Source organism: Nomascus leucogenys, chromosome 12 (assembly GCF_006542625.1).
Source record: "Nomascus leucogenys isolate Asia chromosome 12, Asia_NLE_v1, whole genome shotgun sequence".
Classification (NCBI taxonomy): domain Eukaryota; kingdom Metazoa; phylum Chordata; class Mammalia; order Primates; family Hylobatidae; genus Nomascus; species Nomascus leucogenys.
In genome coordinates this window covers 42,142,917-42,168,065 of record NC_044392.1, presented here as the reverse complement: position 1 = coordinate 42,168,065, position 25,149 = coordinate 42,142,917, and the positions used below count along the sequence as shown (strand labels likewise).

Genomic DNA, 25,149 nt, shown 5'->3' with positions numbered 1-25,149 from the left:
CCTCAAATTCTGCTTCAATGCTTCCAATGATTGGAAATTCATTACCTTGTAAATAAGCATTTCCTCTTTTTTTTTTTTTTTTTTAAAGATACAAACTCTTCTTGAAAAATAAAACCAGGCTTTTTAAATTACAAAAGTGCTCATAGGGGAAAAACCGTGGGTACAGAAGGATATAAATGGAAAACTTCATTTTCTCCTCTACATTTTCTTGGCCAGAGGTAAAGATGATTCATGGGTTTTTGTTGTTAGTATTGCTGTTTATTTCTGTCCAGAAATATTTCGTGTACAATCATGCATATTTTCACATCATTTCAATTTTACACAAATGGAATTAGGCAGTACATACCAATTCACAACTAGGTTTTCACATATATTATATCCTGATTACTTTCCATAATAGTATTGTGATCTATCTCACTCTTTCTATTTCCAATGGTGCATATTATTTCATTATATAGATTAATATAGCTATACTATCATCAATTCTATTTTGATTGACTTTAATTCTTAGAAAATATTAATTCCTATCAACTTGATATTTATCTCCTTGCAACTTACCACCTCCCACATCATTCCACTTTCTATTTTCTCTTCAATATGATTGTATTTCAAATATTTGAAGATCATTATGTCTCTGCTAAATTTCATGTCCTTCAATCCATTATCACAGCAAGACAAGCATGAAGAAACATAGTTTTAATGGACATGAGATTCAATATAACCAATCAAATACTGAAAACCATACAGGGAAAATAGTAAGATTTTGAAAAATGCACATGGTATTTCATTTTCATTTACTTCTGCCAAAAGCACTCGCTGCTTCTGACCTTGGCAATAGGAAGGAGAAGGAAGCACTTTCCAGATAGAGATCTTTAAAAGGCATGAAAGGACTGAGTCTACTCACAGAAAGCAGGTGAAAAAACCTTGTGTTCAAGAGGCATTTACAAGGGAAAGCGAAAACACACAAAATAAGAAAAATCCAGTTCTCTCTAATATTAAAGAGAGACTCAAATTGTTTCTATGTTTCTGAGGCTCAGGGCATTGGCTCATTTGGCCTGAGAAGTGGCCCAGGGAAAAAAATACAGTCTCTTAAACTGCAGATTTCAAGAGCGGTGTATATTTATTTTCCCCAAGGAGAAGAGAATCCCTCTGCCCCAAGTCTCCTGAGATCATCCTTTTGAGAATTCCTCCATGCTACTAAGAGGTAAGGAAGGTAGAACCTGAAGGCTGGTCTCAAGGGTTTCATTAGAAATGTGGGTCGCTGATGAAGGAGATGTTTTCATTTGCCTACTGACTGTTGGGGATTGTTGGAGTGTAGAAACTAATACTGCATTGAGTTTTAATAAAGTAAACCACGTGAATACTGGGTAAGTGTACAAAGGCAGGACCTTAAATTTCAGTTTCTCAGTATTGGAGAGCAGCTAGCTTCCTGAAACTTATTTATATAAATAATATCAGGGTAATCAAAAGGTTATAGAGGCTGGGACATCTGTCGTCCCACTTCAGCCTACAGCAAATTTCCTTGAGTCTCACTGACATACATCTCAGCCCTACTTTTCCATTTAGGGATATCCATCACCCACACCACACTGGGAAAGGGGAGAAGACCCTGTCAGAGCCCTTCCTTGTACTCCCTTTGGTTCATTCTCTGATCCTGCTGGAGGGGGAATGAAACAGCCATGAACTTCCAGTAAGTTTTATTTCTGTCTCAGCACATCCTTCTCCATTCATATAGTCTCTGCACCCATGGGAGATGTTTGAGTAACATTTCAGCCACTCTGTAAAAGGGGACAAGGCCACAAGGGCCTTCAACCCAAACTAAGAATTTTTAAATTCTGAATTGGCCCTGTTTTCTCTCTGATTACAAACATAATGCTTGTTCATTATAGAAAAAACAGAAAAGGAAAAATAATGTAACGTAAATCACTTGCGATTTCCAATTTAGAAATCAACATCATTAACATTTTGATGAATAGGTTTCTAATCTTTTATGCATTCATATGTGTGCACCTGTGTATACACACACGTATTTATGTTTATGGTAAAAATAGGATGATTATTACTTTTGTAGCCTTTCTTCTTTTTAATAATGTGAAATCATGCTATACAAACTTCCTTATATCCAGTTTATTTTTTCTCTTAGCAATGCATTTTGAAACTTTCCCATATCAATAAACATTTTCCTACATTATAATTTTTAAACAGTTGCCTTGCCTTTTATTACAGGAATGCTGTTTATAATAATATGGTTTGTTTGAATCAAGATTCAAGTGAGCACTGCTTATTGCATTTGATTGTAACTCGTTAAAGTTTTTTTGAGTCTAGACTAGGGTTTCTCAACAGTGGCGCTATTGACACTTTGAACCTGCTAATTTTTGTCGTGTGTGTACGTGTGTGGGTGTGGGGTGAGTTAGGAGGGGAGATGGTCTTCTGTGTTGCAAGATGTTTAGCAGGATCACTGGCCTCTACCCACCCAGAGGACAGATGCCAGTAGCATCCTTCTCTCTTTTCCCACTGTATTGGAGAAAATAAAAAATGTCTCTAAACATTACCAAATATTGCCTGGAGGGCAAGGGTATTTCAACATCTCATTGCCCCCATATTTTAAAAAGTCGCATTTACATATTAAAAAGCCAGGTCAAAATCTTACTTTCCAGATGGCATTTACTCATAGTATCATTAAATTTGTTATAACTTCTGTACTTTTTATAAATTGGAAATTAGTTTTAAAGGCTTAATTAGATTCAGGTTCAACTTATTAAATTATATTAGATATATTAAACTGGATATACTATAACCTGTAACATAGTATATTAAACTATGGACTATATTAAACTATATGTAAAAACACACATAAAATCTGGCATATATATCAGTTTAATATATATATAAATTATAAATTTGATAATCAAGTAAAGTTGTCTGATTTAACAAAAATACAGGACATCCAGCTAAATTTTAATTTTAAATAAATAGCGTAATTTTTAGGAGAAATATATTACAAATATTGCATGGAATATACAAAATAAACAAATTATTTATTGTTTTTTGAAATTCAAATTTAGTGCAGCATTCTGCATTTTATCTGGGAACTCTAATCAGGAGACACATACTGTTTTGTTGTCTTACTCTAAGCAAAGCTGATTTCAAAATACTACGTTGTACCTCATAAATACAAACAATTATTATTTGTCAATTAAAAAATAAAATTTAGTCCAGGCAGGGTGGCTCATGCCTGTAATCCCAGCACTTTGGGAGGCCAAGGCAGCCGGATCACTTGAGATCGGGAGTGCAAGACCAGCCTGGCCAAACCAACATGGTGAAACACAATCGATACCAAAAATACAAAAAATAGCAGGACGTGGTGGTGTGCCCCTGTAATTCCAGCTACTCAGGAGGCTGAGGCAGGAGAATTGCTTGAACCCGGGAGGCAGAGGTTGCAGTGACCTGAGATCATGCCACTGCACTCCAGCATGGGCGACAGAGTGAGACCCTGCCACCAAAATAAATAAATAAATAAAATTTAAATGCATGCACAAAAGCTAATTGATCAATATTTCAGGTGGCAACAGCTTGCTCCTCCATTCAAATGGATCCCATCAACCTTTATCATTTAATTTATTGATAACTTTTGTCTAAATCATTTTTTTTCTTTTTGAGACGCAGTCTCTCTCTGTCGTCCAGGCTGGAGTGCAGTGGCGCAGTCTCGGCTCACTGCAAGCTCCGCTTCCCGGGTTCATGCCATTCTCCTGCCTCAGCCTCCCAAGTATCTGGGACTACAGGCGCCCGCCACCACTCCCGGCTAATTTTTTGTATTTTTAGTAGAGACGGGGTTTCACCATGTTAACCAGGATGGTCTCGAAATCCTGACCTCGTGATCCCCCCGCCTTGGCCTCCCAAAGTGCTGGGATTACAGGCGTGAGCCATCGTGCCCGGCCTAAATCATTTTTTAAAATTATGAGTTGCAAAACAGTGCTTTCTTAATCCTGCCATTTCTTTTACATTTAGTCAATGGAATTATTTTATATAGAAGAAGTTTCTTTCACCAGTTAGCTTGGGGTGCAAGCTAAAAATGAGTAAAATTGGAATTTAAACCTCCATCTTCTAATTCTGATCTAGTGTGTATTCTATTACATCCAGTGAAAGAAACTATTCTGACTACAAATAGTCATAATCCAGCAAGCCTATGTCCTATAATTAGCAGATATATGAGATGTCAGGAATATATTATAGGGGAAGGAGGCAGTACCTGCAAAATGAAGCAAGTTTATAAGTGATTTCCTAAGTAAAAAAGATTAATTCTCTAGAAATAAAGGGTAAACGATGGTGCCCAAAAGAGAAAAGAATGATGCACAATTGAAAAATCTAGGGCATTTTTTCATTTCCCTCCATGCTGGCCACAAATTCTGAATAACACATTTTATAATAACCCATGCTTCCAACTACATAGCCATGGATGTGCCGTGTAAAACCAAATTGCTTGTGGCTTCTGAGAGGACAAGAGTTTTGGTTCACAAACACACTGTAAAAGGCAGGGCAAAGAAGACTCTCTTTTCTTTAGCCATGTGACTAAGGTGGCACAAAGAATTTCAGCTTCGTTTTTACTCATTGACTTTATTATACTGTATTTCTAGTTAATTAAATTTACAGTCAAATATTCTGTGGTTAGAATTGTAGAAGGAGTATTAGAAGTCCATCTCTTCCCCATACTTTACATATTCTCGAGAGGACGGGCAGGCCATCAGTCATAAAAGAAAATATTCTGTGACACTAATTACCATAGAAATTAACTGAAGAGTATGTCCTGGATGCTGGTTTTCCTAAGTACAGATGCAAAGACAAGATTGGTGGTTTCCACAAAGGATGAATAATTGGAGATAAAGGGTTGTCCAGCATTCTCTAGTGCTCTTTTAGAAATACATATATATAAATATGTATGTGTAGATAAACATATATATAGATGTCTATATATGCAGTTATATATATTATTTCATATATTATATATAAATCTATAATATATATGTATATAGGCATATTTATATATGTATGTATATTTATATATAAATATATAATTATATATTATATATGTGTGTTACATATGTGTATGTGTGCAAATAGATAGATAAAGACTTGCCTCTGAGGAAGGAAAGGATGATTTATTAGGTTGTAACATCTTGATATAATAATCAATGAGTTAATTGCTCATTTGCCTCTCTAATAAATACATATTAAAAATCTAAGCATGCTCTCTGCTGTGCTAAGTATCAGATAAAGAGCAATGAACTAAACTAATATAGTCACTGACTTCAATGAGGATGTGATAAGGAGCTAGACCAGGAAAGATGCAATTTTCATATATTGTGATACATGCTATGATAAGGTAAGAATGGAGTAATATGGGAACAATAAGTAATCTTCTGGCATGCATTTTAATATATGAACTGCTTACATTCACCAGAAAGTGAAAACCATATGGAAATGACTGGTACATTTACTGTTAAAAATGAATACATTCACATTCTGAGTTATTTTGTAAGTTTGAGTAATGTCTCAGAGACTGTTCAGCTCCAGTGAGTTTACCATTGAGATCTAGGGCTTGCATGGTAGAGACACAGACCCTGGATCATGGGGGCTACACCAAGATTTTTCTAATTACCAAATTCATTGGACTGTTCTTGGTTCTTTCCCTACTTCATAACTGAAACATTTAACACTATAAATCACTCTCCCTCTTGAAATGCTCTTCTGCCTTGGTTTTGTGACACTACTATCTCCTGGTGTTTCTATTAGAGTTTACTAGATGTGGTCATTTAGCATGGAGTGTGCATCTGTCAGTCTGCGCTGCAGAGGAGATGGTGAATGTCATTTACTCTGGTAATTCAGTTAACCTGGGTTGTCAACAGAGCTGTACTGCACTCTTATCATTTCAGTATGTGATTAACCTAAATATTTTAACTATCAACTCACTCTATCTCATCATTATAATTTAATTCTCTCTGTGTTACTACCTGGTATATTTTGTTCAATAATTTGTTCACTTTTTAATTGACTTTCTCCCCATGATGGACTATAATAATCCTTGAGGGCACCTGTTCTCTTATCCTTTCCTCAGTCCTGTATCTTCAACTAAAGCAGCAACAGAAACAACAACAGGAGCCTCATAATTTAGTACTGAATTTTCCACTAATTAATTGCTTAGATATATAATTCTCACAAAACATTCTGAGGGGTTCGGGCTTCTCAATCCCTAAAATGAAGAAATTTAAATTGATTATGTCTATGGTCCTTTCCTTTTTAACATTTTTCCTATACTTCAAGACTTATGATAAAAACTGATTAGGAAACTGGAAATAACATGTCTTCCCCAAGTCACTTCTAACAAATATCCCACGGTTATTGTCAGTCCTGCCATCTTTCCACTATTCTGCTTCCAACTCCTTTCTTTCTTTGACTTCCACTTTCAAATCTATCACCACCTCCTGCTGCTCTTTCTTTTCTGCCAGCTCAGAGTCAGAGGCACAGAAGGCAAGGTTACTACAGATCTTGAACTGTCAATGTGGCAGGCCAGATAGGAGAATGAAGGACTCATCAACTAGCCAGTAGCAGTCACTGCTCTTTAGAAGCCACCTTAGGACCAAATTGTTCAAGTAATTGAACTGTTATCTTCCTGAACTCCTACAATTCTAATTGCCAGAAAACATCTAGATGTTGGGCCTGCAGAGGACCTTAGCACACTTGTAGTACAGTCTTTCCATTTCATACACACAACTGTGTTGAAAGAAGTCTCAACTTGTGAGGTGTAAACATGAAATCATCAATTTTTGAAATTACTACTACTGCTGTGGACCCATTCTTCATGGATAGGAGGCTCCCTTGATGACTTCTTAGACTAATTCCATAATCTTTTAATCACTTTTTGCTACTAAAACAGTCTCATTGGAGTTATTAGACACAATCAAATCTAATTGATTTTGATTTTATAAAATTAATCAATTTAATTTTATCTTCTATTCAAAATTATTTTCAGTCTCCAGCATCCTCCCCCGTCTACCACCGAGCATGGGGTAAGTTTATGGCTCCAGTGGCTTGTTATGTGTTGGGAGGTAAAGGGTGATGGCCACACTACTCACATCCCTCCCTCTTCCCGATATCAACCCCTTCCTTGAGAGTAAGAAGAAGAAAGCAACTCTCCATGCTGTATTAGCTGCCTGCTCCTTGTTTTGTTTTAACTGCTATTGCTGTGTGAACACTACCTCATAAGTGGAGGTCAGATTGTGATAGTGTAAACTTTTTGCTAGTTGTCACCATTTCTCTAGCATTATTAATTGTTCTTTCTCATTTGCAGTGATTCAAATATAGGTGCTCTCATGGCAATACCTTTGTAGGTTCTCCAGAAGAACCTATGTCCTATGCATCTGCACAGCAAAAAGAATGACCTATTCACTTATGGTTCAATCAATTCTACTTTCCTCTGCTATCATTGCAGGCCGCCCACTCCAGAGCCTCTTGTTATTAGAGTTCCCCTCACCCAGAGTGTCCCCTTTGAGGGAGAGGGACAATATGGCTTAAGTTCTTGTCACTTTCCTTTATGCCCACCTAACTCAGGGGTACTTAAGTAGGTGCCACACAATGGAGGCTAACTCCTGGCACCCTCTCTCTCAGGTCCATTACTTCTAACCTTCCTTTTCCTGCAAACCCTAGCAGTGTCAGATTATCCATCAGTATCTTGCCTCATAAAGTTTAAGTCAAAAAATGACTACAAACTCTCAGCTTATTGGAGGGAATAATTAAGTTATCCCAAATGTTGTGGCCAAAGTGCTGGAGCACCTTGTTGCATGCCTTTCTTCCTCATGTTTAAGATCCCTACCATTCAGACCTCTAAGCTTCAAATCCTGGCTTTGCCATTCACTAGTTGTATAATCTAAACCTCTCTACCTCATTAAAAACAAGGATGCTGATAGTACCTATTTCATAGCATTCCTGCGAGTATTAAGTAGGATAAAGCACAATGCATGAATACAGTCAGTGTTCAAAAAATATTAACAGTTACCTGTGCTTATTTTTTATTAGAACACATCCTAGTTTCTCCATTATTCTTCCTGCTTATGGAAATCAAGTTTTCAATAAAGTCATTGTGGTTTGGAGGAACTCCCTTTTTCTGCATTTTTGTATTCTATACAGTATTCCATATATTGCTATGCACATGGCAACTGCTTAACAAATCAAGAAATACATTGCAGTTTCTCTGATATAATGCATTTTTCTGAAATGCAAATTAGCCTATATGCTATTGGCAAGCCAAGGAATAATGTCAATATAACATTGAAGTTGGTTGAAACAAGATTTTTTCTAGCAAGTTAATATTTTGAACTACCAAGGAACAGCTAACACAAATCTTACTAGCACAGTGGAACATGGCAAGGAATAGAATATTCTGCACAGTAACTATTCACTTCAAGGTTTTCTCTTGGCTTAGTTTTACCACAAGTGTATCTTGAGCATGTTTATTCTCTGGTTTTCCCCTGCTTTTGTGTATTTTCTCTTTGTCGTCTTCTTCCACCAACTTTTGAAAATGATCAAGCCCTAGATTTACTGTTAATTTTATTTATTACAAATTTAACATATCTTTTTAACTGCATAGTTCATTTGGTAGAAATACTAATGTTTATGTTAGTGCTCTGATTATAGGTTTTGCATGATCTGTAACAGTCTTTTTTTCTCTCAAAGACTTGTTAGTCTTAGTTATTTTGCAGAATGCAAAACAATTTAAAAAATAAATATGTGTTACATGTTATGGCAGAAACACCTGTGTTATGTTCAAGAAAGATTTAAATTGAATGAGCGAAAGCCACTTCTCCCTTCTTGATTATGCAAGGGCTTAACTTCTTCAATTATTTAACTTGTGCTTCCCTTATTCCCTCTCTGCTTACTGAATTACTCCTGTTAGCTAACAAATACAACCCAGCATCTTATATAAAACAAGAATCCTCCCTTAACCCCACATCTTCCTATACCACCATCCCACAGCAAAACTTCTCAGAACATTGTCCGCACATGTTGCCTATACTTCCTCAATTCCTATTCACTTTTTTAGCCCACTTCAGTTTGGTTTTTACACATATTATTCCACTGAAATTGCCATTGTTAAAGTCCCCAAAACTTCCATATTGCTAGATTCAGAGGATAATTGTATTCTCCATTTTACTTCACCTCTCAACAAGATTCAATGTAATTAACCATTTCCTCTAGAATTACACTCTCTTCTTGGCTTTACTGACATAATTCCCTGAGAGTTTTCTTACCTTACCAGTTGTTTTCTCTAGGCTCTGTTCTGGGTCTTCTGATACTCATCAAGATATTGAAATTTCCTAGAGTTCTGCTCTGAGACTTTCTCTGTTGCTTAATTTCTTTTTCTCTCTCTTCAGCTGACCTCATCTTACTCAGTGGCTTTAAACTATGCCAGTGATTCTCTACTTTCTCTACTTTATATCTCTAATATAGACATTTCTACTGGTCTCCCAACATTTTTTTGTAACTGCCTATTTAGCACAAACTCTTAGATACAATAAAGATGCTTCAAACTAAAACACTTCCCAACCGGAACACTTGGTTGATTTCTCCCCCAATTCTAGTACTTCCCTTAAATCTAGTACCTCCTGTCTTCACCATGTAATTACTGTCTACCCAGTTATTACAGCCAGAAATTTAAGAATCATATTTTTTACTTTCTGTGCCCTCCAATCTGTCAGTAAGCCCCATTAATATCACCCCAATATATACCTCAAACCCATCAACCTTTCTTTATCTATACTACCACTTCTCTAGACCATCTATCATCATATTTTGACTCTTAACCATTTCCCGATGTCTGCTCAAAAAACCTACAGATTACATGACAACATACCTATCTATATATAGATAGATTGTTAGACATTGAAAGAATGTGTGTGTATACACATATACTATACATATACATGTCCATGGTTTGAGTGTTTATCCCCTCCAAACTTTGTGCTGAAACTTAATTTCCAATATGGCAGTATTGAGAAGGAGGACCTGTAAGAGGTCATTGGTTCATAAAGATTCTGCCCTCATGAATGGATTAACCTAATTATGAATTAATAGATTAATTGAATAATGGGTTTTCATGGGAGTGAGACTGGTGGCTCTAAAAGAAGAGGAAGAGAGACTAGAGCTTACATGCTCAGGCCCCCCCCTTGCCATGTGATGCCCTGTGCCACCTCAGGACTCTGCAGAGAGTCCCCACTAATAAAGAATGTCCTCACCAGATAGACCCCTTGACCTTGAACTTCACAGCCTCCAGAACTTCAAGAAATAAATTTATTTTCTTTATAAATTTCAGTCTCAGGTATTCAGTTATAACCACAGAAAATAGACTAAGACATACATGAAGAGCCATCAAACTGTATTAAGCAGGGGAATATATATACATATCTTCATACACACTGTGTGTGTGTGTGTGTATATGTGTGTGTGTGTGCATTCTTTTGCTTCACACAGTACGGTGGCTCTTTCTTAGCTTTCAAATAAAATCCCAACCTTTTTCATGCTCTGCCAGGCCCTCATGATCTGTCCCCTATGTATCTCCAATCTCGTTTTATGCCATTGGCCTTCTACTCGCTATGCTTCAGCCCTAATGTCCTTCCCTTAATTTCTACAATTCTCCAAAGTCTTTCTTTTTATGGGGACTTTCAACTTCCCACTGCTTGAAAATTCTTGTTCCAGCCTTTGTCTTGTTTCATCCTTTTTCTTGTTTCATCCTATCTCATACTTTAAGCCTCTACTTAAAAGTCATTTTCATCAAATGGCCTTTCTTAACCCTATTTAAAACAGATTGCCCTTGCCCTTGTACGTCTATGGAGCAACACTATTTACTTTTTACAAACGTTAGTCACAAGCTGTCACTGTTCTGTTTACTTACTTATTTTCTGTTTTCTCCAATAGGAAGTCTACTCCCCAAGGGAAAAAATCTTGTCTGCTTATTATCTCTCTTGTATCACCAGCAAATGACAGAGTGCTTGGAATATAAATACCTGTTGAACAAAAAAATGAAAATATATGATGAAGAATGTTCCTATGCTGAAACTAAATTTTTGTGTTAGGTTTAGTGACAGAAAGATCAAGTAACAGGTCTGTATCTATATTTAAGCCATTTCTTTATTTGTCCATAATAATTCAAGCTCAGAGATTGCCTGTTTGGAAAAGTATGCTATAAAAACACTATTAATAAACTTCAAGACATAGTTTGCTAATTCTAAAAAATTAGAAAATATAATTAGCCAAAATTCTACCAGCAAACTATGCTCAAATGCTAACTTTAATGAGATAGCCCTTGATAATTCTGAAGTTATCTTTTTTCTCTTAAAGATAAATTGGCATCATGAGATTATTGAAATATATGATTGATTGGTATAAATTCAATTTTGGAATTGAGAATATAAAAAATTATTTATTTTACATTCTCTACTATAGACTTCTAATTAACTGTTACCCCTTGGGTCATGCAGAGAAGATTTTCTTCATATATCTTTCTGCCACGTGACTGTGCTATTACCTATGATAAAGAGGGTTGTTCTGTGTTTGGCAGCCTATTCTAGGGTGGGCCTTGTTTCAGTTCCTTCTTTTGTCCACCTGTCTCTATTTGAACAACATAAAACCCTCATTCATAGGTGCAGCATGACTTAATTTGTCAGTCACTAGATGCAGTTGTAAATTGCAAACAAAAAAATGGAAATGTAGATGTTGAAATAAAGATGCAATTTTTGGTTATGAAATGGTCATCTGAATGATCCATATTTATATTCATTTATTTATCATCAATGAAACATGTACAAATTTTCTAATTAAAAAACTTACAAATTCCTAATTATAATAAACACTTTTCTATGGGAATAGCCACCAAAATGTCCCAAATTTTATGTCACTGCATCTATTTCTAATATTCAGTCTAATATTCTAATCACAGACACTCAATATTCATTTGTTTTCTTGAACCTCTATGATAATCTGCAAGTGTTTCCTGTTTTGGAAGAGACAAAGGAAAAACTGTGATGAATATCACTGGAAACTGCGCATCAGGGCCCCTGTTCTATGTTTCTCTGGCCCTTTTTTCTTCATCAGAATTTAGCAGTGGTTTTCAATCCTATCAGATCACATTTGATAGCATGCATTTATTCCTGTGTTTGTAAGGCGTAAACCTGTAACCATACTACAAACAGTGAGAATATTGCTGTGAAATTGCATACTCTATGCACCCCCAACAATCAATAATAGAAAATAAATGGTGATCAATGATGCTAGAGAAAAGTATAAATTATATTTCTAGTTTGTCTATAAAAATGATATTACAATATCTCTGTCTGAGGAAGAGGAGATCAAATAGCATGTAACAACAATATTTTGAAAAAGAAGAGGATAGTGGAATATCTGTTTACTTTTTGATGAATTTTGCAATGTTTATGTCATTTGTCAGCTGGTATATTTTTAACCTTTTGTGATTAATTTTCTTGTCCTAAGTAGTAATTCTAATATCTAATATTGTATTCAAAAATTTCTACTGGATTTTTTAAGGAGGCCCCCTTAAACTATTTAAGTTTCAAGGGCCTCAAACTGGATCTACCTCTGCTACCTACACACACATATATTTTTTAAATCAGTAAAATTCCCAGTTTTAATATAAAGAAGAAATAAAGCGAAATAACATTATAATAAGAAAATATGTCCTTCATGAATATGAGTGCTACAAAAAACAGACTGATATGAGAATAAGGTATTGGTGACACAAATATCATGAACAGTGTAGCTACAGGTGATCTGATTTTCTGAAACAGTGAAAAATTCAAGGATGTTTTTCCAGTAAAAGCCAAGAATAATCTTTCCTCAATATACATGGTAGTTTCTTTTCTGTAAAATACAGTATATATATGAGAAGTGCAAAAGACGCTTTTGTGTTTATTTTTCACAGTCGTGTTTAAGGCTCAGATAATTATAAAATATCTGGCTGCACATTGAAAAGATGTGCAGAATCAGGCCAATTATTTCGTATGCAAGGCTGCCTTCAGTATTGCGGGACATTTGTTTGCCTGCTAATGCTACAAATGTCTCCTGTATACTCATCATTGAAACAAGCAACCCTCAATACACATACATACATTCTCATGCATAAACTTACATTTCGTAAAGGCCTTTTGTAGGTGGTAACACAGAGTATGATGAGAAAGGTTCAGAATGCCTCCTGCCCCTCCCACTTTTCCCATCCTCACTCATACCCTCTTTCACCCACTAGAAACACATAGGTCACAGAACTGTTTAGCCAGAGTCCTGAAAAATTAGGTCTTCAAAAGTTGCCTATTAAAATGCAAATGTCCTGGTCTGGGCTAAGATCTCTCATCCTTATCTGTTAACAGCATAAAAGGATTCCTTTAAGAGATTTCTGTTTCCATTTTGAAACTGTCTAATTCTGTAAGGAAGCATAAAATAAACCTGGCCTACGCTACATTTGACTTGAGGGCTGACTCTGCACAATGGAGATTTCTCTGTCTAGTACTACACCTGAAAATGATCTTCAAACTTCCTAACTCCACTTCTGCAGGCATGCGTGTGTTGGAGGTGTGGGTGTGGTTATGTGTGTGATGATGTCTGTCTCATTGACATGACTACTGCTGTGTGATCCTGGCTGCATCCTTTGAGAACAAGGTTTCGCCTTCCGGACCCACCAGTGGCCTTCCAGGTTCTTCATCCTAAGGACAGAACAGGAGGATGGGAAAGGAGGCTCTCTCTCTGCTGCTCTCAAGTCTAACCAAAGACTTCTTGCAAAATAATTACAATATTCATGAAAACTAATATATGCTCTGTGCTAACCACCTCACCACATTAACTCATTTTATGCTGGCAACCACCCTTAAGGTAGGTACTATTACTATCTCCATTTTACTGGTGAGAAGGCTGAGGCAAGGAGAGTTTGAGTGGTCACAGCCGAGACTCAAACTTGAGAGCTTGTTCCTAGCCTGAACTCTTAATTAATCTTGCACTTAATTTCTTTAAATTATCTATGGCTAAATTTTCATTTTTATTCTTTTAATTTTTAAAAATTTAGTGTAATATTCTGGTATTTTTTTTAACTGTGTATGGTGGCACATCCCCATAATCCCAGCTTCTTGGGAGGCTGAGGTGGGAGGATCACTTGAGCCTGGCAGTCCGAGACTAGCTTGGGCAGCATAGTAAAACCCAGTCTCAAAATACATTTTTTTTAAAGAAGGAAAACTTTTTTATACTACAACTTTCCTTAAGGATCTTCCTCAGTGGGCTTATAATATTGTTCTCCCCATTATGAAGAAAATGTCAGCTTACTTAACGTGTATCTGTTGGAAGACATGAAGGTAAGTTTGAAGCCCTTTGGGCTTCTTGGCTGGACTATACTATTTATAAGACAGAGGTCATGATCAATTTGTTTGAGTGCACCTTATGGTTCAGATTGTACCCTTAACTACAAGACACCACAAAGATGCTTCATCGGCAAAGTGTGAGTGGCTGATTACATATCTTGAAGACAGGTAGCTTGATATCTAGATACCCACACCTATGCACTATAAAAGAGTGTAGATTATGTTCAGTGATATGCCTTGGATGTTTTGTCCCCTCCAAATCTCATGTTGAAATGTGGTCCCCAATGTTGGAGGTGGGGCCTAGTTGGAAGTGTTTGGGTCATGGAAGCAGATCTCTTATGAATGGCTTGGTGCCTTCCCCATGGTAATGAGTTCACATGAGAGCTGGTTGTTTAAAGGAAAGTAGAACCTCCCTTTTCACTCTCTTCTTTAGTAGTCCTGGGAGTTTCCATTTATTTCCTTTGGATTTATTACTTTTAGACCCATTCAGGTCAAGACAAGAAGTAAAAAATATTAAAGCCACTGACTTTCTTGTGAAAATCTAACAGGCAGTCAGCATCTGCTATTGATGTTCTTTCTTGAGCAGAAACTTGTGTTTAGGGTAGCAAAAGAAAGTAAATGCAGCTGATATCCTCCTGGCCCTAATAACACAGAGGAAACAGGAAAGAATCCTTCTCTCCTTTCTTCTTTTTAGGCATTTCTATGAAATATACATAGCTAACATGCCAACAGCATCAACATTGTGTGGCTGTGAGTTGAGATGTCATGGCCTGAATCAAGAAAGGGAACTTGTAGAACAGAAAGTTGGTTTAGATCAGTGATTTCCTATTTGTGGGTTATGGAACCTGGGAATCCAAAGAATTTCTGCATGAGGACTATGAATCCATGTACACTTAATCACAAAGTGTAGACTCAATGAATAGATATCTTTATCTATCTATCTGTCTATCTATCTATCAATCAATCATCTATCTGGTCATGAGCATGGGCTCTTAAGACATATTGCCAGGTTCAAATTCTAATTCCTTTACATAGCAACTGTGTGCCCTGGGACAAGTTACTTAACCTCTTCATGCTTTGATTTCCTTATTCTTAACTACATAGAGTTGGTAGTGGGAGGAAAATAGATAAGACATGTTGCATAGTTAGCCTTGTATTTGATCCTCAGGGAGAGATAAACATTTATTAGGTACATAAATATCATGAGCAGACAGGCATTTTGCACTTTCATCATTTCATATTCAATTTTATACGGACCTCACCTCGTTTTAGAGAACTTTGAGAGTGAGAAAGAAGCCAGCAGATTGATTTCGATTTTCTGCTTCCCAATTTTGGAGAAGGACACAAAGGCTAACACACTGTATAGGCTGAGCCTTGATCCTCCCTCTGCCAGGCATGTCCTGAAACACAAAACTTCCTGCCAAAAGCCTCTCACGCTGGATCCAGTTGCAGGGGCACCTCACAGTTCTCAGGCCCTGTAGCTCATGTACAGCCATTTGTTTCATTTTTCCACTGCTGCAAAATGAAATATAGATTAAGGCTCCCAACATCAAATAATAGGTCCAAGTTTGGGCATAGCGATACTCTTTATGTATTGAGCATGCCTGCACCCAGAATCAGAAGCAAGAACTGAAATTTAGACACACCCTATTGATTTCAGTGAACACATGTTCCTGATGTGGACAGGCTGGGTATGAGAAATTAGTAGCAGCACACTCCACCCAGATAATGGATATGAAACTTGAAGGACATTTTTTTATATATAAGATAAAAAACCTGTGGAATTCAACTGTGTATCAGTCTGTTCTTCCAGGGAGGAATAGAGCTCTTGTTTAATCTTAGTGTTAATGTGTTCCTTCTGCATTCTTGTTCTGTTCTTTTGGGTACCTGTAGTTATATGCTATGGAAATTAGGGTATGGCTTTTTCTTTCCGATGCTGTTAATGGTTTGCTTTTTTGGGGTGGGGGCTGGGCTGGGAAGATGGGTAGTTTGGTTTGCTTTTTAGGCTTTAATGAGCTGCTTTTATTGGACTGCTACATTTTTGCTGTTACTGCTACCAAAGCACTTCCTTTATTTCAATACCGGACACTTAAGCAAAAGCTTTAGAATGATAAAGCCAAAGTTTCAGAAAGCTTTAGAAATGAAAGTGGCCTCTCTAACTCCAAAGCTTATACTCTCTGAACTAGGAATAGTACCTCTCGATGAGCCCTGCTCCATCTCCCATCTAAGTAGGAGCTATTTAGACAACGACTTCAGAGGAAGCCTTTAAATAGACTATTTGAGTCATGGTAAAATGACTGTCTCTGAGGGACAATTTGATTATAGGTTCACTGTCCTAGGAAAAGGGAACCCAAATTTCCCCTGGCAAAGTCTCAACAAAGTGGTAAAGTAGAATCTTTCCCCCTCTCTTCCAGGGCTTAGGGCTTCAAATATTGCCCTCTGACAGCATCTTAAAAACTACATCTTCCCTATTTCCTCCTCCTTGTTTTCTCCAATCCTATCCAACAACTTTCTGCATTCTGTTCTTTCCTTACTATGCTCTCTTCTTCGTGACCATGGAGAGGATTGAGATGGTGTAGATATATTAAACTAGCATAAGATGCTGTTTATCAAATTAAACATACTATGTAGGTTGACAATAACTTTAATCCAGTCAAAATTCATATTTCTCCTATAAGTCTTTAATAAGTAATGGTAATAAAGAAGGCAAAAAATGTATTTATTGACCATCTTTTACATGCCAGATGCTGTGCAATGCATTTTACTTCTTTTTCATCTTATTAAATCTCATAATATAACCATGACCTGGATACCATTATTGTCCCTATTTTACAGGTAACCTTCAATCACAGAAAGATTAGGAACATTTGAATTCAGAGCTTTAAACACAAACAACTTGTACTTTTCAAAATAACTTGCTGTTCCCTTTAAGGTCTGTCACTAAAACATAGCATGTCCTGGGTTCAGTACCTAATCTTTCTTATCTGAAACTTAAATTCCTATTTATTAACCTTTTTAGCCCTATATTTTCTAATTCCATAGAAAGCTAAAGGTTTTGATTAGATCTTCATGTGGAATGACTGGTTTCATTCAATAGACTTAATTCAGCAGTCTGTGGGGAAGAGCGAGGTATGATAGAATAGTTCCTCAAGTGCTTCAGATGCGAAGTGGGTTTAAGTATATTGTCCCTGTCTTCTTCAGAGTTTTGGTACAGATAAAATAGAACACTCATGTAAAAGCAATCTTTGCAAATGACAAGCCACTATAGACATTAATAGAGTTTTCATTTCCAGTATTATCATTAATATCAGATCCTGGAAGAAGGTTGGCCTTGACCTAGAGACAAAAAACAGAAGAATTAGTAAAGGAATCCTGGGGAAAGCCCCTGCTGTGTATTTAAAGGAGAAAGGGTGATCGTGTTGGGAAATCATAATGTTAAAAGTAAACAAAAGCTAGGAAGTAAAATAAAATAAATTATATGGCCTAGATCCCTGTAAGTAATGGTTTAACGTCTGCCATCCTGGATTCTGAGCCAGATTAGGGCACAGTAGAGAAAAAGGAGTCTCTGAAAATGTTTCCAATTTGGCTGGTCAGACAGCGGATCATCAGTGAATCAGATGAAAATTTGTGGATTTGTGGACTAACTGATCAGCAGGAAATTAAACAAGAAAAGTGTTGGTAGCTCTGGTGAATCCCAAAAGAATTCAGCCATTGCTAGCCATGCTCCTGAATATGTATAAACAGTACTTCATACGACTAAGAGTTTGACTTAGGGGTTAGATTTTATGTGTTTGAACCCCAAATTAGTTATTTAATAGTTGGCACCCCAAGACAAGTTACTTAACCTCGCTAAGATTCAGTTTTCCTATTTATAAAATGTAGATAGTGATGATGTGTACTTTATAGGATTATTGTGAAAAATAAATGAAATATCAGATTTATTTAGGATAACACCTGGCATATGTTTGGTATTCAGTAATTAGTTGCTGCTGTTTTATTCTGCCCTCCCTTGCATCCCACTTTTCTAAGTTGTAAACTAAATAGCTGTACACTGACAGATTAAGAAAGGCTTGTGATTGTGCTAGACCTATGCTTCTCTCTCACCAGATTCCAGGTGTATATGTGGAAGTGGGATAGGGAGTGGAGTAAGTGGGTAAATATTAAATTGCCCAGTTTGGCACCATCCTGAATATTATCTCTAAAGAAAGAAGCAAAACCAGGCACAGCTGATGGGTTAACCAGATATGATACAGAAAATATTTCCTTCTGCTTTTTGGTTTTAAGCCTGTATTTGAAGCCTTAGATCTCTCCAGCACAGTCAGTACCAGGAGCCCATGAAGAAGATGGCTCCTGCCATGGAATCCCCTACTCTACTGTGTGTAGCCTTACTGTTCTTTGGTAAGTAGAGATTCGATTACCCCTCCCAGGGAGGCCCAAATGAATTTGGGGAGCAGCTGGGATAGGAACGTTTACTGTTTGGGTGATGACTTTTTCTAGGATATGTGCAAATTATTGGGCATTTCCTAGGGACTCTGTAGTGGTGCCAAGCTAGAAAGCAGAGGCAAGTGGGCTGAGCAACACCTAAGGAAAAAGCCAGACTGAAAGTTTGGTTCCTTGCATTTGCTCTGGCATCTTCCAGAGTGCAAATTTCCTACCAAGGAAATGAGGGTAGAGGAGAGAAAGAAGCTCTTTCTTCCCCTGATTCTGATTCCTGAAAAAGATGGTTGGTCCTTAAAATTCCACGGATGCAGATCTTATCCCCACACCCAGATTCTAGTCCTCTGGTGATAAAGAAGACTGCTGGACACTAACGTATCCTCTCTGGACTTTTGCAGCTCCAGATGTCGTGTTAACAGGTGAGTCCTCTGTTCTTGTTCCCTTGGTGTTTCAACATGTCTGGGCATTGCTTTCCTCTCACTATTTTCTTCGTCCCATCATTTCTGCTTTCTAATGAGTATGAATCTCTTCCTTGGCCAGCCTACTTTCCCTCTCCACCTTGCCTTGTCTTTCTTTTTTTCCCTGATTCATTGCATTCTCTCAAGTCATTCTCTCCTCTGTTTTAGTCAATAACCATGTCTGTTGCACATATACATGTCTCATTCTGTCTCCTAGACACTTTGGTATGATCTCACTCAATAATTACATTATTATTATTGCCATTTTATAATTGAGGATGCTGAAACTCAGTGATTTTCTGGTGGTTACATGGCTAAGGAACTGGATTTCAACATAAGTTCCTTGGATCTAAGTCCAGTTCTCTTCTGACTATATCACCCTTTTGTTATCACCATGTATCTACTTCTTTGGTCTCTGTTCAAATTTGTACTACATCCCCTTGTTCCAGGAAGCCATTCAAGACTGACTTTCTTAGTGCCTCTCACTACTTTCTGGAACTGACATATGTTTTCCACTCTATATATACTTACAATTAAATAGTCATAAATATTCAGAGCTTGGAGAAACCTTATATTTCATCCAGTCCAATAACTTTATCCATCCATAATTCACTCATTCATTCACATAATAAATGTTTAATGTAGCAATGGTTGAACATGGCAGATAGTGTTTCTACCTGAAAAGAGATTGCAGTCCTCATTTACAGATACTGAATCGAAATGAACAGAAGTAGAGTGAGTCAGCTCAAATCACATAGTGAATTGGTTTCTTTGTTTTTAAATCTCCTGCATATGTGTCCTGTCTTTCTCCCTGTGTTGGGCACTCCCTGGGGCACTAATACTATTTTCTCCTTCCCTTAGAAATCAAAACAGGGTCTTATCACCAACAGAATAAGGACAGGTTGACCAGATTGTCAGAATATTGCTTCATTTGTACTTTTAAGCCTAGACAGTTTTCAATGACTTTTTTTCTCTCTACATCTCTTTTCATATTTTTATCTTCTTGAAGTCCCTCAGAAACCTATGGTCTCCTTGAACCCTCCATGGAATAGAATATTTAAAGGAGAGAATGTGACTCTTACATGTAATGGGAACAATTTCTTTGAAGTCAGTTCCACGAAATGGTTCCACAATGGCAGCCTTTCAGAAGAGACAAATTCAAGTTTGAATATTGTGAATGCCAGTTTTGAGGACAGTGGAGAATACAAATGTCAGCACCAACAAGTTAAAGAGAGTGAACCTGTGTACCTGGAAGTCTTCAGTGGTAAGTTCCAGGGATATGGAAATACAGATCTCTCATGTGAGGGATGGCTCATCTGAAGATGGGAAAAAACAGGTTATTCCAAGGGTTAGGACACCAGAGTGGGATTCAAGGCCTCTCATTTTTAAGACTCCTGCATCGGCTGGGGCACCGTGGCTCACGCCTGTAATCCCAGCACTTTGGGAGGCCGAGGCAGGTGGATCACGAGGTCAGGAGATCAACACCATCCGGCTAACATGGTGAAACTCCATCTCTACTTAAAAAATATATACATAAAAAATTAGCCGGGTGTGGTGGTGGGCACCTATAGTCCCAGGTACTCGGGAGGCTGAGGCAGGAGAATGGTGTGAACCCAGGAGGTGCAGGTTGCAGTGACCTGAGATCACGCCACTGCACTCCAGCCTGGGCTACAGAGCAAGACTCTGTCTCAATAAATAAATAAATAAATAAATAAATAAGTAAGACCCCTGCATCTCTTTTCTTCTACCCCCTTCCCTTTTGATTACTCGCATGCCTTCTTTCAATATTCTAGTCATCTCTCAATATTATTCCTCCACCCTATTTTCCTCTATCTTTTCTGCCTAGATTCAGGTATATATTATGTGGTCAAACAACATGACATATATGTGAACATTTCAAAGAGCTGTGTATCTGGAATAGGATCAAAAGGTTTGACTTAAAGTTTTGCTCTGCATAATCCATATGCCATGACCTGAATATTAGGTTGTACTCTTCGTTATGAAACATATCTGGGTACATTTCCTTATGTCCTCTATTGTTACTTAAGAACACATATTTCATGCTTGTTTCATTTTTATCACTCCTACTGCCAACAATTAGCATAGCAAGCTTAGGCACATGTGGTTTAATCAGCAAATGTTGAATAAACAAACTAATGATTTTGAATAGTGACCAATAGGTCTCTTTTGTACTCTATATTTTTCTCTTGAGTGAAAAAAAATGTTTCAACCTCCATATGTAAATTCCAAACACAAACTAAAGCAATGTAGAATAGCTTCTTTATTTCCTTGAGTAGGTTCTAGAGAAGTCCTCAAGGATTGGTCCTAAATTAATTATGCTTATTATGCTAGAGATATTTCCTTTCAAAATTCTCCTTTAATTAATGCTTTTTAATTTTTACAAAAGCATTAATCATAGAATGTGATTCTTGTCTTTAACTGACTCAGTGACAAATATTTGTTGAGTACCTACCACCCCCTAAGTACTGCTACCAACTCCTAAATATTGTGTTGGGCATTCAGAATAGAATGTAGAACTAGACAGGGTCCCTTACTTCTTGGAGCATAGAGCTATATGGGAAGAGGACATTAAATAAAGAATTACATAGGTAATTAATTTAAATTATACATGTTTTGAAGAATTTTTTTTGACAACTATAATTAACACTAGAACTGGGAAGTTTCTATAAGGTAAGAGAGGATAAAATAGACATTTTCCTAAGCTAAAATTCCCAAGAAAGACTGTTTATTTTCCCTAATTAACTAGAACTAGCAACAGAAGATCTGAAAGGAATTCTGGCTTTCAAGTGTTCCACGTATGGACTCAGCAGGGAGGTCTGAGAGGCTTTGTGGCCCCAGACTGAGTTTTCAGGAGGGGAAAGGATTTATCAATACAGAAGACAGGCTCTAAGCATTATTTTGTGCCCTTTAAAAATCCACTTTATGAGCCAAAAAGTGGGTTAATGATAATTCATAGTTTCTGACACATGCTCTATGCATGGCTCTCTTTTATCTATTCATTCTCTCTCTCTTCATTTATTGTTAAATAAATAACGTAATGAATGTTCTTCAGACTGGCTGCTCCTTCAGGCCTCTGCTGAGGTGGTGATGGAGGGTCAGCCCCTCTTCCTCAGGTGTCATGGTTGGAGGAACTGGGATGTGTACAAGGTGATCTATTACAAGGATGGTGACGCTCTCAAGTACTGGTATGAGAACCACAACATCTCCATTACAAATGCCACAGTTGAAGACAGTGGAACCTACTACTGTACAGGCAAAGTGTGGCAGCTGGACTATGAGTCTGAGCCCCTCAACATTACTGTAATAAAAGGTGAGTTGGTAAAGGAAAGGAAAAGCATCCATAGCAGGGGAAGGAAGAGAGGACATCTGAGCCTGAGCAGTTGCAGCTTGTAGAAGGGGGGCACCTGTGATACACTGGAAAACCTACTAGACTTGCAATGAGGAGACCTGGGTGATAGTATATATCTCAATCTCTGTTTCAAAGTCTTGACTTGTTAAATGGTGATAGTAATACCTGCTCACACTATGAAATTTTTATGAAGATTAATGTGGTAATATTTGTGAAATGACTTTGTAAACTGTTATGCACTACCCAAGCATAACAGATTGTGATTACTATTTTGATCTCAAAGTCATCTGTTGCTCCTGGGGAGAACACTTACATTTATCAAATTGAGAAAAAGTTTCAAAGTTGAATGAAAAAAGGATGTAAAGAGCTTGAGGAGCCCATTCCAGCTTAGGAGGGCTGGGAAAGGACACCAGCAAGTCAGTAAGCTGTGTGCCTGTGTATTGAGGGAGGAGGGAATGGACTTGATACAGAGAGGGTAGGCAGGTGGACTGCCTCTATGGCCTGTAAGAAAAACTGCTCTCTCCAAACTCTGTATAAGAGAGGGAGCCTGTGAAGTATTCACTTTTGAGGGAGAAAATTAGACTTTTCCTTCACACACTTTGTACATAATAATGTCTAAAAAAGCATGAGGTCAAAATACATAATTAAGTCCTAGCAGTTCTCTGTTAACTAATTTGAGACCAAAGTGCTATGTACTTGTCTCTAGGCTTCCAGTATCTTCATCTGTAAAACAGAATATTTGGTCTAGACTCCATTAGAGTCATTTGATAACTTAAAAAAATATTGATGCTCATGTCTCATTTCTTGAGATTCTGATTTAATTGGTTTGGAGTGCAGCCTGGGTATATGTATTTTTCACAGGTCTTTCACATAATGGTAATGGGTAGCCAATATTGAGAATCACTTGTCTAGGTGATCTTTAAATGATTTCTGGATGTAATATTCTGAGGCTCTATAATTTGAGAATAATCACAAAAATCAGTACAGTTTATAAACAGACTAACAGAACCACAAAATAATAGAATTGGAAGGCAATTTAACTAGTGCAATTTCTTCATTTTGCCTAACAGGCATGTAAGAAATAATAATTGATTAATTGAGTAATAGGCATTGATGACCCCTGTCCTCACTTTGTCTCCTTTCCACCCCTTAATTATACGTGAATTCTGGTCTTGTCATTTCCAAGAAGGGGTTTATCTTTCCTACGATCTTCTCCGCTGGGCACGGCACACTGGCTACTGGAGTTATGAGGAAATGCTTAGGACTCCCTATGGCTCCAGGGAGCACCAACAGAGCAACACAACCTAGTGTTAATCTGAGTGTTTTCTCTATGCTTCTGGATGCCACATCATGCTAAAAATGAAGGACAAAGCTTTGTATTTCTCTTAGGGAGGATGAACTTCTGAACCTCATTCTTCAGTTCCCAATATGAATTATGTTTCTCATTGCATCCGTGTTCCACTACAGCTCGGCATGGGAAGTACTGGCTACAATTTTTTATCCCATTGTTGGTGGCGATTCTGTTTGCTGTGGACACAGGATTATTTATCTCGACTCAGCAGCAGGTCACATTTCTCTTGAAGATTAAGAGAACCAGGAAAGGCTTCAAACTTCTGAACCCACATCCTAAGCCAAACCCCAAAAGCAACTGATATAATTACTCAAGAAATATTTGCAACATTAATTTTTTTCCGGCATCAGCAATTGCTACTCAATTGTCAAACACAGCTTGTAATATACATAGAAGTGTCTGTGCTCAAGGATTTATAGAAATGCTTCATTAAACTGAGTGAAACTGGTTAAGTGGCATGTAATAGTAAGTGCTCAATTAACATTGGTTGAATAAATGAGAGAATGAATAGATTCATTTATTAGCATTTGTAAAAGAGACGTTCAATTTCAATAAAATAAATATAAAACCATGTAACAGAATGCTTCTGAGTATTCAAGGCTTGCCAGTTTGTTTGTTTGTTTTCTACTAAAGGCAAGGACCATGAAGTTCTAGATTGGAAATGTCCTCCCTTGACTATTGTAAGTGTGATCTAGGAATGAAAAGACATAGGAGGATGCCAGTGAGGTGGATCATTTTTATGCTTCTTCTTCAGCTTACTATATATGAACTTTCAGATCTTGGCAGAATCAGGGACAGTCTCAAGACATAGGACTCTCAGGATGAAGTACAGTCCAGGATTCCTCTGTGATTGTTTTGCCCCTCCCAAATTTATATCTTGAACTTATATCTTTATACAGCACCTGAACCAAGCATTTTGGAGAAATTCCAGCAAATAGTAATAACCAAAGCCCTCAGCTCTGAAAACAGTCCAGGACTGAATTAGATCTTGGGCAAAAGAACTAGACAGTTTTGGTTTATTTTCCCTTTCATTTTATGTCTTCATCATATTCATTGGAGGCTCATTCTTCTGTCATGGAGTAAATGGGATTAAGTTTTGACCTATGATTTATTTTTTAATTTTTTGTA

The 25,149-nt window shown here is 37.2% G+C and overlaps 1 protein-coding gene across 2 annotated transcripts; it reads left to right on the top strand.

Annotated features, from left to right (window-relative positions):
* Window positions 1-7,027: 7,027 nt before the first annotated feature.
* FCER1A (Fc fragment of IgE receptor Ia) lies at window positions 7,028-24,614 on the top strand. 2 transcript variants are annotated; one of them, XM_003258681.3, is made up of 6 exons: window positions 7,028-7,064; window positions 18,690-18,803; window positions 19,241-19,261; window positions 20,310-20,564; window positions 22,374-22,631; window positions 24,138-24,614. In XM_003258681.3, exons 2-6 carry the CDS (start codon window positions 18,740-18,742, stop codon window positions 24,320-24,322), a joined length of 783 nt encoding a protein of 260 aa, XP_003258729.1. In that variant the 5' UTR covers window positions 7,028-7,064; window positions 18,690-18,739; the 3' UTR covers window positions 24,323-24,614. The 2 variants fall into 2 exon arrangements, with proteins under 2 accessions (XP_003258729.1, XP_012366511.1); XM_012511057.2 differs by lacking the exon at window positions 7,028-7,064 and having other exon boundaries at window positions 18,726-18,803; window positions 20,409-20,564; window positions 24,138-24,602.
* The last annotated feature ends 535 nt before the right edge of the window (window positions 24,615-25,149 follow it).